This window comes from Eulemur rufifrons, chromosome 18 (assembly GCF_041146395.1).
Source record: "Eulemur rufifrons isolate Redbay chromosome 18, OSU_ERuf_1, whole genome shotgun sequence".
Lineage (NCBI taxonomy): Eukaryota > Metazoa > Chordata > Mammalia > Primates > Lemuridae > Eulemur > Eulemur rufifrons.
The window spans coordinates 37,737,796-37,756,432 of record NC_091000.1 but is presented as its reverse complement, the minus strand read 5'-3'; the positions used below and the strand labels follow the sequence as shown (position 1 = coordinate 37,756,432).

The 18,637-nt window shown below is 36.0% G+C and overlaps 1 protein-coding gene across 6 annotated transcripts in view; it reads right to left on the bottom strand.

Moving 5' to 3' along the window:
• Positions 1-2,968: 2,968 nt before the first annotated feature.
• ARFIP1 (ARF interacting protein 1) overlaps positions 2,969-18,637 on the bottom strand; it is an 83,947-nt gene continuing 68,278 nt past the window's right edge. For 4 of the 6 annotated variants that reach the window (XM_069492888.1, XM_069492890.1, XM_069492886.1 and 1 more), the window contains one exon: positions 2,969-5,268. In XM_069492888.1, coding sequence (XP_069348989.1) covers positions 5,113-5,268 — 156 coding nt within the window. In that variant the 3' untranslated portion in view covers positions 2,969-5,112. The remainder of the gene's footprint in view (positions 5,269-18,637) is intronic. The other 2 variants (XM_069492884.1, XM_069492885.1) reach the window with 1 other exon arrangement.

Sequence of the window (18,637 nt, the reverse complement as noted above, 5' to 3'; positions counted from 1 at the left end):
AATATTCATTATTCCAAAAACTTCATAATTTTAAAACTTTTTAAGAGATAGGGTCTTGCTATGTTGCCCAGGCTAGACTAGAGCTCCTGGGCTCAAGTGATCCTCCTGCCTCAGCCTCCCAAGTAGCTGGAACTACAGGTCCATGTCTGGCTATAACTTTAAAACTTTCAGGAAGGCGAATGGGATTAAAGTTACCTTTCCTCTCTCTGCTCTATAATGCCCTCTACTCATTTAAAAAAAAGTTTTTTACAGTGAGAGTTTGCTTTTTCTTTAGTAAAACTTCAATAATCAAAGCTCTAAGATATAGTGAAGATTTATTTGGTTAACATTTTTTTCCTATGTGCCCCATGCCAGCTAGGTGTACATTTCACCTTAGGTTATTTATATGAACAAATACACCTGTACTAAAAGCAATATGAAAGTCTAAGCCATGGAAAGTTATTTTTAAGATCAACAAAATGGTATCTCATTCCATTTACATCTTCCTGATGAATTAACAATTCATGATGAACTGCAGTTACAGAAAGCTCACTATCTTTCACGGAGTATGTTTGGGCCTAGCTTGGGCCCCAACAAAACACACTGTGGCTTTGGTTTTTTGGAACGCTTTCATTTGTAAAAGAAAGGTGTCATTGGAATTCTCAGTTCTGAAAGCATATTAATCAATTCATTGCACAAAAATAGAGTTATGGTTCTCAGACAGGGTCTACTCTCCCTTCTTCATATTGATAGTCTCCTTTTTTCAAATTAGAGTTAAAATCAGACTAACAGTTCTCACTTAAATACATAAACTACCAAGAGTCAACCTTTACTTCACAAAAGCAAAGCTGAACTTCATAGTTTCCTGTACATTAAAAAGACTACTGGCAATTTGTTATAAAGGCCCATTTATGCCAGGAAACCTGTTGAGCAGGAAACCTTCAAGTGGGAACATGGAACAGAATATAATGAAAGTCCTCAAAAGAGGAAAGTTGTTTACATTGTCCTTCTATTTTAGTATGTCTTACTATATTGTAAAAATAGTGAAGGAACTGTGACCTTGGAAAAGTTTTGAACAATGCAAAATATAACTGGACTTTTGATCAGAAAATGGCCTACTCACAACTGGATAGTTTTAGCCAATATAAAAATTTCTAATCTTAGAATCAGATTTTTTAAAATGCCTAAATTTGGTTAGAATTGAGTGATGAAGGATTTCAGGTGGTCTCAGCTCTCCTAGGAAACTGAAAGAAAGGTTCAAAAATAGAACTATTAGCAAAAGATATGTAGGATTATTACAAAATGCAGGTATTTATGTAGTACTTCATGAAAATTAGCACAAATTATACATGAATTTTGCACTGTACTAGCGACTTAGCCAATTTATTTTTCACACCTATGGTCACATCCAGTGAAAACTAAAGGAGACTGGGCATATTTTGAGATAGATATATTATTTTTGCAAATAACAGTTCCATGATTAGAAGAAATTTATCTTTAGTTTTTTCAGTATACATAATTTTACGTTATATAACACTTTTCAGGCTCACATGATTTCTTTTGCAGAATACTACAAGTTAAAGATCAGTGGATTGAAAGAATAAATATCTTATATACCTCACAATGTACTTAATATGAATCTATTTGGGGTTAGATTATTTTTTCAACTGAGAAGATATTTAATATACATTGTATTTAACTTTAGAATAAACGTGACACTTTTGCCACATTGATTTAATTATGCAAATGAAATGACAGGTTTTAAGGGGAAATTTGTGCATTTAGTTGCAAATACTTACCTGGCATTACATTTGGAGATGGAGGTTGGCTAAGTCAGTTTAATATATTTTGAAGCCTTGGATCTTCATGTGTTAAAAAGAAAAAGCATGTTACATAATCTCTAAGGGATCTTCTAGTTTCACACTCTGTGGGATAAGCTTCAACATTATCAGTGCGTTTTGAATACATAAAGATGCTTCTTAAAGTCTAGATTTCAGCTAAATTGCTTCCAAAAGACCAGATCCTTCCTGGACCCTAAGGTTTGGAAGCATTGGGGTGAAGAGTTCAATTTCACAGACTAGTTCTTCAGTGCATTTTTTTTCCTTGAATAGCGTCTATTTAATGAGAGAAGAGTCAGCCATTTCTATCCATCCATCCCTCCCTCCCTTGACACTCCACATCCCCAAGATCCCCAAATCCTGATTGTTCAGCCTTTGTCTTCTTGACCGTTTTCCCCTTTTCACCTAAACCATTTATAAAGTGATGTCCTGCAGATTCCATGCATTATTTCATTTTAAGTATACAATACTAGCTTAAAAAATACACTAAACAGGTACATGTGTATGCTCTTGGAGGTGTAAATTGGCACACTCTTTCTAGAAAGCAAACAGGCAATATATAACAGCCTTAAAAGTGTGTATACATGGCCAGACGCAGTGGCTCACACCTGTAACCCTAGCACTCTGGGAGGCCGAGGCGGGAGGATCACTCGAGGTCAGGAGTTCAAGACTAGCCTGAGCAAAAGCGAGACCCCGTCTTTACTAAAAATAGAAAGAAAGTAGCTGCACAACTAAAAATATATAGAAAAACTTAGCTGAGCATGGTGGCGCATGCCTGTAGTCCCAGTACTCGGGAGGATGAAGCAGGAGGATTGCTTGAGCTCAGGAGTTTGAGGTTGCTGTGAGCTAGGTTGACACCACGGCACTCTAGCCTGGGCAACAGGCTAGACAACAACAACAAAAAAGTGTGTATATACTTTCAGGGCCGATTTCCACTTCTTGGACTATAAGGGAATAAGGCAATGGTTTTTTTCTTTAAGACAAGACATGAAAATGAATCTCTTAAAGATGTTCAATATATTCATCTTACATATAATAAGAGTATAAAGATGAGGCAGGTATGTTAACAGATATTCAAGCCAGAGCTTATAACATAAAAAATTGGTAACTAAAATATCCAACTTCAAGGATGTTGGGTGCTTCCATGAAGCTTCCATGCGGCACTTATTCACTTGGGAAGGTACTTAATTATCTTCTAGTTTTTGAAATTTTCTTCTAATTCTTTTCTACAATGAACATGGATTACTTTCCTAACAAAGTAAGTGTACCACTCTGTAATGTTATTTTCTTCCCACATGTACCCATTACCCAGAATCACTGACATTTTTAATTGACTTTAAAAAATCATCAATCCATGAGACTAGTTAGCTCCTTAGCTACTACAATTGTTATTGAAATGTGGTAAGACCAGACATGTTCAGCCCTCAAAAGAGATGCAGATTGAGGAAAAAAAGTAACTTAGCTGGAACAATTACAAATGATAGAAGCACCATTTTTTGTTGTTTTTAAAGTTCAGAAAAGACAAATGTCATATGTTCTCAGAATTCCCAAATAGTTACTGCTTACTTTAAACTCCGAAGAGGCAGAGAAACAATGTACTGCAGCAAACACTTTTAATAAGAATACAAAATTCACACCAGAGGCACATTCTGGGGAATGTAAATGAACTATCACAAGTAGTATTTCTGCTGGAAGAATAAAATAAGGCTCTCTCAGAGTACAAATATACAGGAAGGAATGATTTAAAATAGGTTTATGATTTACAATCACATTACATTGTATTAAGCACTCAAAACAGGCATATTAATTAAAAAGCCAGCTAAAAGGCATTTAAACATATATAACAAATCTTACAGCCCACAGAGTTCATGTTTAACGGTAACTTTAAGTACTTCATTTCAACACAAGAAACGAACAGATGAAGAGATATCTCTCAAAATATTAATTATGACAAAAATCAAAGGAACTTTACATTTAAAAAGGCTTCATTACTGATAGAACCGACAGTGGACAGGGCAGCCACTTAACACAAAACCAACAGTGCTGAGCAACTACATCAGTACTGGCCTTTTTAATCCTCTTTCTTCCTGGTAGCAGCACACTGTCCCAAATTACCTTTTCATTACGAAAGTGAAAAAAATCCTTCTGTTTTCCCATTCCTCAAAAGGTATCAAGAAAAACCAAGCAGCAAACTCAAAAGTTGATTTTACCATACACCTCAAATATGGTTTAACAAGTACAAAGGAACCCAACACTTATACACAGTGTTCCTTTCCAAGGAAGGAACAGACACATCAAACATTATCTGAAAGGGGTTCTTTATGGATTATGTACATTGGTTGAACAAGAATTACTGTATCTGAGAAGGCACATATCTGTGATTTAAGGCTTAAACGGTATTGTTATATATGGAAGTCAATAAAAGCCGTCTAGGCATTCACTTCTATCAAAACGGAATTTACCCAAAAACTAGCTTTCTAAGTACAGATTTCTACTCTAGAAACCATCAAGAATTTCCATTCCCAACTCCACCTGTGAAAAAAAATTCCCTTAAACAGGTTTCATTATGAATCAAAAGAAATTACAAACATAACTGCCAATGACTTTGGGTGATGCTAATTCATAAGCTTAATCACAGAAATGACACTGTGATTCCTGTGTCTTTAAAAAAAAAAAATCTAAACAAAATTACAATGGTACAGATTCATTTTTAAAAAGGTATTTGCCACAACTCCACCAGCTAATCAGTCATTCATTAGAGCTGCTGCCTCTGTGTGGACGCTGCAGGAACACCATATAATTTTACTCTGCAAAATAGTCTCTTTTTTCTTTAAGACAATACATGAAAATAATCTCTTAAAGATGTTTAATATATTCCTATATAAAATATCTGATGTTGATACAAATCATGTAAACCTCCCTTTGGAAAAGTTACAACTGGCCCTCATTTCTAGGACCAAAAAACCTTGAATTTTTATCTTGTCAGTGCAAATCTATATTAGATGTCTTCAAACTACAGAAATAGCCATCAACCCTCACAATACAAAAGGATTTCTCAAAAAGGAAAATTATTGTGTTCAGATTATAGAAACTAGGTTTACATTAAAATCACCCATCTGCCCATCAAATTTAATAGTTCAATTGTTAAAGTATGAAAAAGGGAAAATTAAAGCTGTTTGTGCAAAAATCACTACAATGGTGGTCACCCTCCCCACTTCCCTCAACTCTGCTTAATTCTTATTAGGTTTGTTTTGAAATATAACAATGTGACTTTCTTTTTTTTCCAGGTGTGATTTTACTGTTCTTCAAGCCAAGATGGGGCATCCACTCCAGGGGTTTTCAATTTGATATGGAACTGCTTAAGTGTCTGTTCAAGTTGCTTCTGATTCCCAGCAAAGTAAGCGGCAATGGCATTGTGGAAAAGGACCAGTTGATTGTGCAATACTTTAACCTGTGGGCAGGGCAGAGTTACAAGACCACGCATTAACACCACAGACAATGAAACTGAAGGTGATTTATCACATCCCTTAATTAAACAGTATATCTCTCCTCAAGAAAAGCTGTTTTAATAATGACAAAGTATTTCGCACATGCCGACCCTTGCAGGGTCCCTGAGCCTCTGATAACTTTTTAATTACCCTAAAGGAACTAAGTCAGGTTAAGGTGCGAAATATACACTCTGTTAACCATTTTTCAAATATTACTGAGAGCATTAATTCAAAATATCACTATTCAAACTAAGTATATTTAAAATCATGTGAGATATCAAAGAGGGAAAATTATATATAATTACTACACAATACATGCTATATACCAAGTATGGACATTATTAAGGCTAAGCTTTATGTAAAACCAAGTAGGCTGGATATTTTTAAATGCTGCCTTTCTTTGTAAAGAATGAAGAGAGTAGCGGCCAGTATTGCCCAGAAAGTCAGTTTACTTAAAGTTCATATGACTCTCAGTTATTTTCAACTGCTCATTACTTTAATGATATCAAGAGTCCATTTTAGCCAAGTAACACTACCTCTATGAATCTTTCTTAAGGAAATAAGCAAAACATCACAAAGATTTATGAATTAAGTTGTTTCCTAAGGTTTTACTTATAACTGTAAAATGTTCAACAAGAAAGTATAAAATACGTTCTGATTTACCCATCCAATGCAATGGTCATTAAAATTGAACTTTAACAATTTTAATGATGTAAAATATGAAATACGATGCTAAGTGAAAGAACAGGATATAAAATTTTACATGTGGCAAATCTGTATTCCCTAGATTACACACACACACGTTCTCTTTAGCCATTTCTCAAAATGTTTATTAAAACTGCTGCTCTCAGTTGCCTCTGCCATTGTGACTGAGTTTCAGATCTCTTCTGGAAAACAGGTTGTCAGGAATGGGTCAAAGCATAGCTGCAAGGGGAAAATGCTTTGACAGAAAGCAGAAAGGTCCCAGATAATGTTAGCTACAAAAGAGTTTCTTACATAAGGATAAAAAATAAATTATGAAGGAAAACACTGATAAATGAAACTACATTAAAACTCAGAATTTCTATTCATCAAAAGACAGTGAAAAGATAAGTTACATACTGGGAAAAGGTAGCTGCATTATTTGTAACTGGCAAAGGATATGTATCTAGAAGATGTGAAGAACTACCACAAACCAAAAACAACCCAATTAAAACAGAGCAAATAACAAGGATAAACATTTCACAGAGGAGGAAAACAGGAAAGGCCAATTACACCTGAGAAGATATCGAGCCTCATCAGGATATAGGAAAATGCAAATTAAAACTAACATAGGGCCGGGCGCCGTGGCTCACGCCTGTAATCCTAGCACTCTGGGAGGCCGAGGTGGGCGGATCCTTTGAGCTCAGGAGTTCGAGACCAGCCTGAGCAAGAGCGAGACCCCATCTCTACCAAAAATAGGAAGAAATTATATGGACAGCTAAAAATATATATATAGAAAAAATTAGCCGGGCATGGTGGTGCATGCCTGTAGTCCCAACTACTCGGGAGGCTGAGACAGGAGGATCCCTTGAGCTCAGGAGTTTGAGGTTGCTGTGAGCTAGGCAGACGCCACGGCACTCACTCTAGCCTGGGCAACAAAAGTGAGACTCTGTCTCAAAAAAAAAAAACAAAAACAAAAAACAAAACCAAAACCTAACATAGGATACTATTTTATACCCTCCACATTAGGAAAACTTAAAACAATAAAAACTCAATATATACTGCTGACTGGTGTATAAATTTATACAAGTACTTTTGAAAATAATTTGGCATTACTAGTAAAATGAAAAATACATACATTCTATGGAATAGCATTTTAATTCCTCAAAATCTGCCCTAGAAAAATTTGCATATGGGGTCCATGAGACATGTACAATTATGTTCATAGCAGCATTGTTTTTAGCATTAAAAAAAAATCACTCCGAATTTGTATTTTCAGGAGAATGGATAAACTGTGGTCTCTTCATGTGATGGGGATACTATGTAGGAGTTAAAAGAAATGAAGTGCAGCTACATGCATCAACATGGATGAATCTCAGGAACACAACGTAGAGCGAATCAAAGCAAGCTGCAGAGGAACACCCACAGTAAGATTCCATTTATATAAAGTTTGAAAACATACATAACTGAATGATATATTCGTATGTGGTAAACTAGAAAACCAACAGGAACAACAAACATAAATTCAGAACAGGGGTTACAGAGGGAGGAGAGAGAGGATGAGGGAAGGGGAAAGCACAAAGGGGGCCTCAAAAGTGTTAGTGATGTTTTATTTCTTACCTTGGGGGTGGCAACATGGATGCTATTTTTTCCTGTTTCTGTTACTCTTCATATTTTGTCTGGATATTTCACATTCTTTTGAATATATTTAACATTTTTTAATTACTAAAAAAGGGGAAAGGTTATGAAAGATAAAGTCTATCTTTATCCTAACTTTGCTGAGGACCTGCATCGTTCACAATGTTCTAATGAACTGCAGACATCCACACTTTACATTCAGAGGAAAAAAACACCTAAAATTTTATTTACCTTCATTCATTTAATAAATATTACAGATGCTCTGTTATATAGGTAAGGTACTACTCTAGGGGCTGGGAATGCAAGCAATCAACAAAAATGACAAATATCTCTGCTCTCAAGAAGTTTTATTCTATTGAAGGAAGAAAGAGAAATAAGATAACTAAACTATGTAGTATGTTAGATGGTGATACATGTTACAGAGAAAAATAAAACGGCAATGGGAGCCAGGCAGGGTGGCTCACGCCTGTGATCCTAGCACTCTGAGAGGCCGAGGTGGGAGGATCGCTTGAGCTCAGGAGTTTGAGACCAGCCTGAGCAAGAGCGAGACCCTGATTCTATTAAAAATAGAAAAACTAGCTGGGCGTGGTGGCATGCACCTCTAGTCCCAGCAACTTGGAAGGCTGAGGCAAGGGGATCACTTGAGTGCAGGAGTTGAAGCTACAGTGAGCTATGACAACGCTACTGCACTCTAGCCAGGGTGACAGAGTAAGACTCTGTTTCCAAAAAAAAAAAAAAAAGCAGCAATGGGGATATGAGAGGTTGAGTATGAGTAAGGGAGTAAGGGGCTGTAATTTAAATAGGAAGGCTAGAAGAGGTCTCACTGAGGTGACAGCTGAATAAAGATCTAAGAAAGTAAAGGAATACGCTTTAAGAAATCTGGAAGAAAAACATTCCAGACAGAGGAAACAGCAAGGACAAAGGTCCTGCGGTGGGCAGTGTGCTTGGTATGTTTGAGAAGCAGCAAGGCCAGTGTGACTGGAGCAGAGTAAGGGTCTGGTAGGAGATGTGGTCAGACAAGAGGGGGCTAGATGGTGTAGGACCTTAGATATCATCAAAAAGACTGTGGCTCCTTCTCTGAGTAAGATGAAAAGCCACTCACAGAAGCTTGAAGGTTCTTAGCAGAAAAATGACAATATCTGACTTCATGCAAGGGTGAAAGTAGGGAGACCTGTTAGAATGTTACAGCAATAACCTGGGTGAGATAATGGTGGCTTGGACTAGGGTGGTAACAGAGGAGATGGCAAGAATTCTGGATAGAATGTGGGGGGAAGCTAATGGAATCTGATGACAGATGAAGATGTGAGGTGTCAGAGAAAAACAGTTGAAGATGATGCCAAGATTTTTGCCCTAATAACTGAAAGAATGAAGTTGCCATATACTGAAATGGCAAACACTGTGAAAGGGTATGGCAGGTAGATCTCAAGAACTCAGTTTTGGACAAGTTTGAGATACCTTTCTCAACAGCAGTCTGGGCTGGAGTTGTAACTTGGAAGTCATCAATATACAGATGATATTTAAAGCCACATGACTAAATAAACTCATCAAGGGTGGGTAGACTGAAAAGTGATTCAAGGATTAAGTCATAAAAAATGAACCTTGACCCTTATATCTCAAAATATATACAAAATTCAACTCAAAATGGATTATAGACCTAAATGCCAGGGCTAAAGCTATAAAACTCATGAAGAAAACAGAGGAGAAAATCTTAATGATCTTAGGTTTGGCAAGGAGTTTTAAGTAGTATACGCAAAGCATAAATTATTTTTTTAAAAAAATCAATTGGACTTCATCAACTACAAAATATTTTTCTCTACAAAAGATGCTGTTATAAAAATGAAAAGATAAACCATATATTGGGAGAAAATATTTACAAAACATGTACCAGACAAAGAACTTGATTCTAGAATATATAAAGAATTCTTACAATTGAATAAGAAGATGAAAAACAACCTAACCAAAAAATGGGCAAAGGATCTGAATGGACATTTCACCAAGGAAAATATACAGATGGCAAATAAGCACAAGAAAAGATGTTCAACATCTTTAATTATTAGAAAAATCCAAACTAAAACCACAATGAGATGCTACTACACATCCACTAAAATGGCTAAAATTAAAAAGACTGCCTATTGGTGAGGATGAGGAGCAACTAAACCTCATACACAACTGGTGGAAATGTAAAACGGTATAAGCATCTTAGAAAAGTTTGTCAGTTTCTTAAAAAGTTAAACATGTTGCTACTATATAACCCAACTATTCCACTCCTAGGTGTTTACCTGAGAGGAATGAAAGCATTTGTCCACACAAAGACTTGTATATGGAATGTTTGTAGCATTTTTACTTGTAGGAGCTTAAAACTGAAAACAACTCAAATGTCTATCAACAGATGAACAGATAAATAAATTGTAGTATTTCCATACAATGGAATATTACTCAGCAATAAAAATAACTGAATAACTGATACATGCAACATGAATGAATTGTAAGAACATTGTGTTCAGTGAAAGAAACTAGGAAAAAAAGAGTATGAACTGATTTCATTTATATAAAATTTGGAAGGAAACTTTTCCCTCTTTTAAGGCTTTCACACTAGTAACCTACCGAAGTCACAAAGTAATTTTCCACCTAGATCTACTAGTATTATTTGGCCGATTTCCTTGTTTTCCTATTTTGAGAACCTTGGTTCCCAAAATTACAGAGCAACTAAGGGGCTTTTATATTTTTAGTGTGAAAAGTCTAATTTTCACAAATATGTTCTAATCACTTTACTCCTTTTTGAGTCAAAAAATTTTTTAATTTGAATTTTATTACTAATTCCCAATGTTTTAGAATTAGAGGAAAGAATAAAAGCAGAACATTGGATTTAATTCATGTACTGGGACTGTAGAAAGCTGTTATAACAGTCTACAAAGTTAGAGTCAGAAAGAAAGTGGGAAGGGCATCAGAACAGTTTCAGCTAACCCTGCAAATGTCAACGCAAGTCAGTTTCTTTCCCTGCCCTCTGAGGTGCTTGGCAAACTGAACATAGAGAAACAGCTCCTCCTGGTAGCTGAGGAAGATTTGATAGCCCACTAATAAAGCCTCAAACTAGGTGTATCAGCTGTATTTAAAATGGTCCGCCAACCCACAATGAAACTTAATCCATGGGAAATCAAGGAAGAGGGTGCTTTTTAGGATTGAATTCTAGTTTTCACAACAAAGTGATATGGTGCCCATATTCACAAAAACATTTTCCCAGTAATTATTAGAAGATTGATGTGTAAAGGCTTTTAAAGTACACATACACACCAGATCAGTTTCCTGGTATAGAGGGAACCTTGGAGCATGCACAGCTTTGCAATTATAATGTAAAAACAAACCAAAAGAAAAAAGAATTCTAAATGGAAATAAAGTACAAAATTCCATCTCAATTTAATAGCAGAAGTTATTTTTTTCTAACAAGCTAGTTTTTCTCATGTTGTCTTATACCAAAACAGATACTTTACTTCATTTTTCTAATAGCCTGATTATTGTAACCTAGTATAAGTTTAGTTTTGGTAGTATATTTTCAAAATCAGATACAAATTTAAATAGGAATAGTAAGTTGACTCTTTTATCCAATGAAAATATAAATAAACCAAGCCTCAATATGAATATGTTTTTTAAACTAAATGAATTCAAAACTTAAGAATATTTTGCTTTTATGCCTATTTTTGATTAACTTATTTGCACTATGATACACATTCATATAATGTCCTCAATGCCATTCTGCCTGATATGCTACAGAGAATCCTCAGGACGTTTTGGTTATAAGTAAATAGAAATCACTACCAATTAAAGAGAATAATTAAGTAGTATTAGAAAAAGAGCTGCAACACAATTTTTAAAATAATGAATTTTTGCAATTTTGATAATGACTGTGCTGTCACTAAGTAGTTTCAACAGAACATAAAAGTATTATTTTACTTTATTTGGTTTACTTGGTTTATCAGGTTGACTCTACTAGGCTATTTGACCTCATAAAGGTCAATCTGGGAAAGATTCTGCTTTGTCAAATAGAGTTGGCTATTTGAGAAACCAGAGTAGGTGGTGTGAAGTTCAAACCCTACTTTTAGGAGAAAGAACAAAAAGCCAAAATGTCCCAGGAAATATTTCAGGGTCATTCACTATACTTCTTCAATTTCCTTCTATATTTAAGCTGTATGAGAAATGATGAACATACAGAATCAAAGAAAGAGCCAAGTATTTTTGGTGGACAAGGTTGGGTAATACTAACTTTTGGGGCCGGGCGCGGTGGCTCACGCCTGTAATCCTAGCACTCTGGGAGGCCGAGGTGGGCGGATCCTTTGAGCTCAGGAGTTCGAGACCAGCCTGAGCAAGAGTGAGACCCCACCTCTACTAAAAATAGAAAGAAATTATATGGACAGCTAAAAATATATATAGAAAAAATTAGCCGGGCATGGTGGCGCATGCCTGTAGTCCCAGCTACTCAGGAGGCTGAGACAGGGGATCGCTTGAGCTCAGGAGTTTGAGGTTGCTGTGAGCTAGGCTGACGCCACGGCACTCACTCTAGCCTGGGCAACAGAGTGAGACTCTGTCTGCAAAAAAAAAAAAAAAAAAAAAAAAAAATACTAACTTTTGGGATGTACCTTTTCTACATGACAGATAGTATGTTATCCTTACATCTACTCTGTACAGTCTTTATTATCTCCATGTTACAGTTAACAAAAAACAAATGAACAACAACAACAAAAAAAACCAGACTCAGAAAGTTAAATTGCCTAAGGTTGGACAACTGGGAGGCAGATGGGCTGGGATAGGGGAAATTTAGTAATGCCTTATTCCAAGACTGATCCATGCTCTTTCCCTTATTCTAACCTGCTTCTATAAACATTTTAGAAAGCCTTTAAACAAAGTTTGAAACAAACAAAAAAGGGCAGCACCGCACTTAAGGGAAGAGTAGCTGTGTAGAAAAGATACACTTGAACCTCATTACTAATTTTATCTCTGAAGTTGCACTTACACATTTTTTTTTTTTTTTTTTTTTTTTTGAGACAGAGTCTCACTCTGTTGCCCAGGCTAGAGTGAGTGCCGTGGCGTCAGCCTAGCTCACAGCAACCTCAAACTCCTGGGCTCAAGCAATCCTTCTGCCTCAGCCTCCCACGTAGCTGCGACTACAGGCATGTGCCACCATGTCTGGCTAATTTTTTCTATATATTTTTAGTTGTCCAGCTACTTTCTTTCTATTTTTAGTAGAGATGGGGTCTTGCTCTTGCTGAGGCTGGTCTTGAACTCCTGACATCAAGTGATCCTCCCGCCTCAGCCTCTCAGAGTGCTAGGATCACAGGCATGAGCCACCACGCCCAGCCGACTTAAACATTCTTGGGACAAGGATCTAACACAAGGGTTGGAACAGATGGAAGAAATAAAAGTATGAAGAATAATACAACAACATTAAACCTTCACATAATCTTTCCACATTTGCAGAGCAAGAAAAAGTCTTTATTGAACTATTTATGTCTTAAATTAGAAGAGATTTAAAATATAAAATATGACAGAAAAGCAGAGATTTGAAATAGAAACAAAAGAAGATAGAAGTAACAATTATAGGCAAAAATGGGATGATGACAAATTTGACAAATTTTCAAAACCTAACATCAGAAACAATTACAGTAACTTAGAAATACACTCAATCACTGTGAACTCAGTTAAGAAGAACTTTTATAAAGATCTGCCAAACAATGAGCAACCCAGATCAGATATAAGCAAAACCACTATAGCAACATCTGTTGAGTGACCTAAACATACAATACAATACTTTAATTGTTAAAGGGCAAAACAAACTCCAACACTGACTACCAAGGCAGAGAGACAAGCTGGGGTTTAAGAGAAATTTAAGAGAACAGGACTCATAGATGATGCCAAGCAGATGACACTGAAAAGTTTCTCCCGCCTACACAGCATGTATCAATAGAAAATAAATACCATTTACAAAGTTACTAACTGAAAAACCTAAAGATAAGCATTACTTTACAGACATCAAAACCATATAAAAAGCATGTTATTTCTAACAAGTGAACTTTTTTCTAAATCAAATTTAGATTACATACCTTCTTATTCAGAAGCACTGAATTATTTTTTTAAAAATCCATTTCTAGTTAAAACAAAAGATATTAGTCCTAATATATTTATAATTGTTAAGTTCTTCAGAGTAGTTATTGGCTGTACCACTAATTCTATAAAATAGGAGTTCACATTGAGTGTACAAAAATACTGGGACAGTAGCTTGGCTTAAATATGTGAAGAAAAAAGAACAAAATCATTCTTTAGTAAGAAGTCTCCAACCACTAATATGTAAAGTATCAACTCCTTTCATTACCCTCAACTATTTAAAAATGTACAATTATATGCTTTCCCTGTTTATCACAGATCTTTTCCTAGTAAGAGACCAGAAGAATAATAAGCAGGAAAATAGATCTGTCTTGGCCTTTTATCAGATTTGTGGAACATTATTAGTTCGCAGTAGCTTTGGAAATAAATGTCCGTCACATCAAAGCAACTATCAGTTGAGAACGAGAAACACTATCAACAATATGGGTGTGGGCACTGAGAAGGGAGTGAGAGAAGGAAAGACAAATATGAGCTACAAGTGGGGGTGGGAGGACAGATTTTATTTTTCTGACTCACTGGGATAGGTTTCAACAAATCACTAACAAGTAGAAGTAGAAGGTTAAAAAAAAGAGTCCTACCGAAGGAAAAAAAGGCAGTTCTCTGTTCTGAAAAGAAGATAACTGATGAAACATTATCTATAGACTCAGTAACAGTCACAGAATTACAGTAATGTCCTATAATTCTTTATTTAATGGTACATTAAAATTCTGAATGCTAAAATTTTTGCTAAGGGTGAGATATTTTCTTACCCTTATCAAAAACTGTCTATTGCCTTTTTTTGTTTATGATTTTACAGTGTCAACTCCCTCCCTTCCAAAAGCTCCAGGTTTAGATGTGATCAATATGGCTTCTGTTTTCCAAGGTTATCTTTCCATCTCCTCTCTCTGCTGTCTTAAGAACCTTACGTTAAGCAGCATTATATTAATAGCACTGTACTTAACTAAAAGCAGGGCTCTGGAGTCAGAGAACGCTAGATTTAAATCTTGGTCTGGCTTTGAGACTTTGGGCAAGATACTTAACCCCTCTGAACTCCAGCATCATCATCTGTGCACTGGTACATGATTATCTAGATCAAAGATTATATAGATACAGAATCCTTATAGCAAGCTTCCTCCATTTATAGATTACAGTACTCAAAGATCAGCATCCATCAACTAACTCAATACTCAATGTAGGAAGGCAATGCTCTTCCATGGAGCTTACCTCTAGGGGCAAAACAAACTAGCAGGCACTCACAACACAGCATGATATGTGCTTTAACTGGAGAAAGGCCTGGGCACTATGGGAAGAAAGGAAAGGAGGAAGAGAGGAAGGGAGAAAGGGAGGGAGGGAATGACTAGCTTTCAAGGTGCTAGAGAAAACATAAAGTATCATAAATTAGCATCCAAGCTCCTAGTCCAAAATTAATTTAGGTACAAAAGAGTAGTTAAGAAATTGGGTATTTCCTTCCATCAATTAAGTGAGAGATATAAAGGTTATTTTCAAAAAAAAGCTGGGAGATGACCATTAACCCAACAGAGAAGTTTGACAATCACAGGCTTGTGAGCACTGGATGCACTTTCACAAAACCACACAGAAGTCCACAGGTACAGATGTGAGGGCAAAAAGATCCAGAAATGGCACAGAAGGCTACAGGCAACAGAACGAGGAGGAAATCTCACCAATGCTTTTCTTCTTTACCCATCCCCAATTTCTACTGGATCTTTACCCCATCCCTGATCTCAAGTTGAGAATTAGTCCCTGTCCCTTCAGGTACTCACAAAATCCCCAAGAAACCCAGAAAAAAGTGAGAAATATGTAGGCAGGTGTTTGCGGGGGAGGGCATTCACTAAATTCCCTATTTAGGTAACAAGAAACAGAAAGCTCAGGTACCCAGATCTCATGGAGCATCCAGCTCTCCTAAGTGGCAAAATGGGGCCAAGAGTGGACAGTGAAGTCACCACAGGACGCAGCAGACCCTGTGCTCACTGGCCTTTGGACACTGGGCAATAGGAACTTATAAGTCAAATCAATGGCCCACCCACACTCATCTTTACATTCACAAAATAGTTTTCCTTCACAAGTATGGCAATGCATAAATCTTGCAAAACTAACTTGTTTAAAAATTTAAGAACTCAAACCCTTATACAACTTACAAAATTCTGATCTTAAGGCACTTAATAACTATTTATAAACTTAATGGAAAAACTTTTATCAAAATTTGTTATGATAAAACCACCATTACTTTTCTTTTTAAACAATCTGCAAGCATTAATACTATGCACTGCTTTAAGCAGAGAACAGAGAACTTCACAAAAGTTTACAAATCATTTAAACATGATCCAGGGTTTTTTCAAGTTTCTGACCCTTTTCTACCTACATACAATACTCATTCTGGGGTGGTCCTGCTCCAGTCAAACTGCTACCTAGTACAGCAGGTACTCTGCACCCACACTGACATCTTTCTTCATCAAATTCTGTATTTCTTCCTCATGCTTAACATTTTATATATAACAGATTTTATTTAAATGTCCTCCATTAGAATGTAAGTTGCTTGTCAGGGATTTTGTCATAATACCTTTATATTATACAGTATGTTTTTAGGATTAGGCATAATAGCAGCCCCAAATAAGCCCCTTAAAAACTTAATTTTTTTAAAAACTATCTTTTGAAAATTTAAGGGAAGAAAGAAGGGTAGAAAATCAGGATGTTATTAGGTTTAAGAGGAATAAAGAAAAAAGCTAGTTATCAAATGATCTTTTTAATCGAACAAAGCAAAGTATAGATGAGTCACAGAAGGACTATACGGTCAACACGAAAGTGCTGAGTCACTACTGAGCAAATTTCAAAGAAAGGTTAAAAAGAACATTGCAAAGTCAAATTCTTAAACACTGCTAGTGCCTTCTGAGATTTTACTCTATCATCTCTTGTCTAAACTACTCTACTCACTCTTGGGTCCTACTAAACTCTAGCCTCCCTGTTTTAGACCTATCATTTGTTAAGAATTCTTTCAAGGGTTTCTTGCTAATATTAAAATAAACTTTTCCTTAATGTGGTCTATAAGGCCTGCACGGCCTAGCCCCGACTCACCTCTTCAGCATTCTTTCCATCCTCTGGCCATGCTGGCTCCAGTCACATCCATTCTCTGAACATGCCACACCCTCTCCTGCCACAGGGCAGTTACATATGCTGTTCTCTCTTCCTGGAATATTCACTGCTTCTCACTTTACCTAGTTAATGTTCTATATCACTTCCTCCTTGAAGCCTTCCCCAACCACTCCTGACAAGTACCTCTCCTTGAGAGTACCAGTCATAGCCAAAATTTTATATGTATTTTTTGGTGTGATTTGGCTAATGTTGTTTCTCTTACTAGGCTATAAGCTTTTTGAGAGTAAAATTTGTTTTAACTTTTTTTCACTGGCTATCATCAATATGCAGAACACTTCCTGGCACACAGTATATACTTGATAAATGTTTGGTCAATGAATGAAAAGAGCAGTAAGAAAATTATATCAAATTACATGATGAAATATATGCAGGAACTAAGTCTGGAAGTAAAATTGCATGGATAAGGGAATGATTCACAGGATTGAAAAGTGGGTTATAATATTTGGCACAGTGTTGAAAGACAGTTTTTTTGTGTGCCCAACACCACTAGCTCACTTCCCGATTGCCTACTGCACTTACTCTAAATTTTCTATTTAGAACCAGGTAGGGTTCTTTCACCTATATAACTTAATTCCACTTGACCAATGAGCATATACCAAGAAGTACTACTGTTTTTGCCTCCAGTTATAGAAATAAATATGACATTAAGTCATTGGCATGACTATTTTAAAAGTATTCTTACTGTAGTCCCCAACCCCTGGGCTGAGGCCCGGTACTGGTCTGTGGACTGTCCTCGTCCGCCCCCTCACGCCCGTGGAGAGATTGTCTTCCATGAAACCAGTCCCTGGTGCCAAAAACGTTGGGGACTGCTGCAAGGTTAGGGTTCTTTTCTTTTGACAATGGGGAAAAAGAGTTCAATTTTGAGGTAATGATTAATATGCTCTTTAAATTTCAGCAACAATTATCCATTTTTTTATTCAGAAGTTTACATTTTTTTCCTCTCAAAGAGAAGCTTAAGTAAGCAAAGTATATCTCTGCCCTCCAAGCTTTTGCAAACCTTTAGTGTACTGTTAAAAAGTACAAGGCTTGGAGCACTTCCTATTACAGTATGTATTTACATAAAGTCAGAGTTACCACAACTATCTATATATACGTGTGTGTGTATATGTATATAGCTGTGTCATACTACATGAGTATGTTTACTTCATTCTAGGTTTTTATTCTCTGGGTATTTCCTTCTTTCTCCTGTCCCATCACTTTAGTTCACTGAATTTTTCTCTGAAAAGTTAAATTCATAAGGTATGTATGAAATAAGTTTGTAATGTATTAAAAAAAAAACCCTAAAATACAGGAATGTTATTGTATTATGATTACATATGAAACACTGTTGTGAGTGAAAACAACAGTTTTTACATAACCTAAGATTCAGAATGACTATGATTTTTAAGAAAAAAAAATTTTTTAATTAAATAACTATATTGTGTCCAGGGTAGATACCAAGTCTGGTTCATCTTTTCCTGCCCACTTTTGTCATCCCTTAAGTCACTAAAATATAAAATAATAATGAAATAAACCTGTATTTAGTGGTTACAGCTAGTTGGTATTACTTTAAAGAATATATTTTATCCTTCTTAAAATAAGAAAATCCTTACTTCTTATAATTGTACCTGAAACTGCTCTGTTGAATCTTCTGATACATTCAACCCCCAACCCCAATATATTCATAGCCCTGAAATGCAATTTACCATTTCCAATTATAGTCATCTAAAGGGA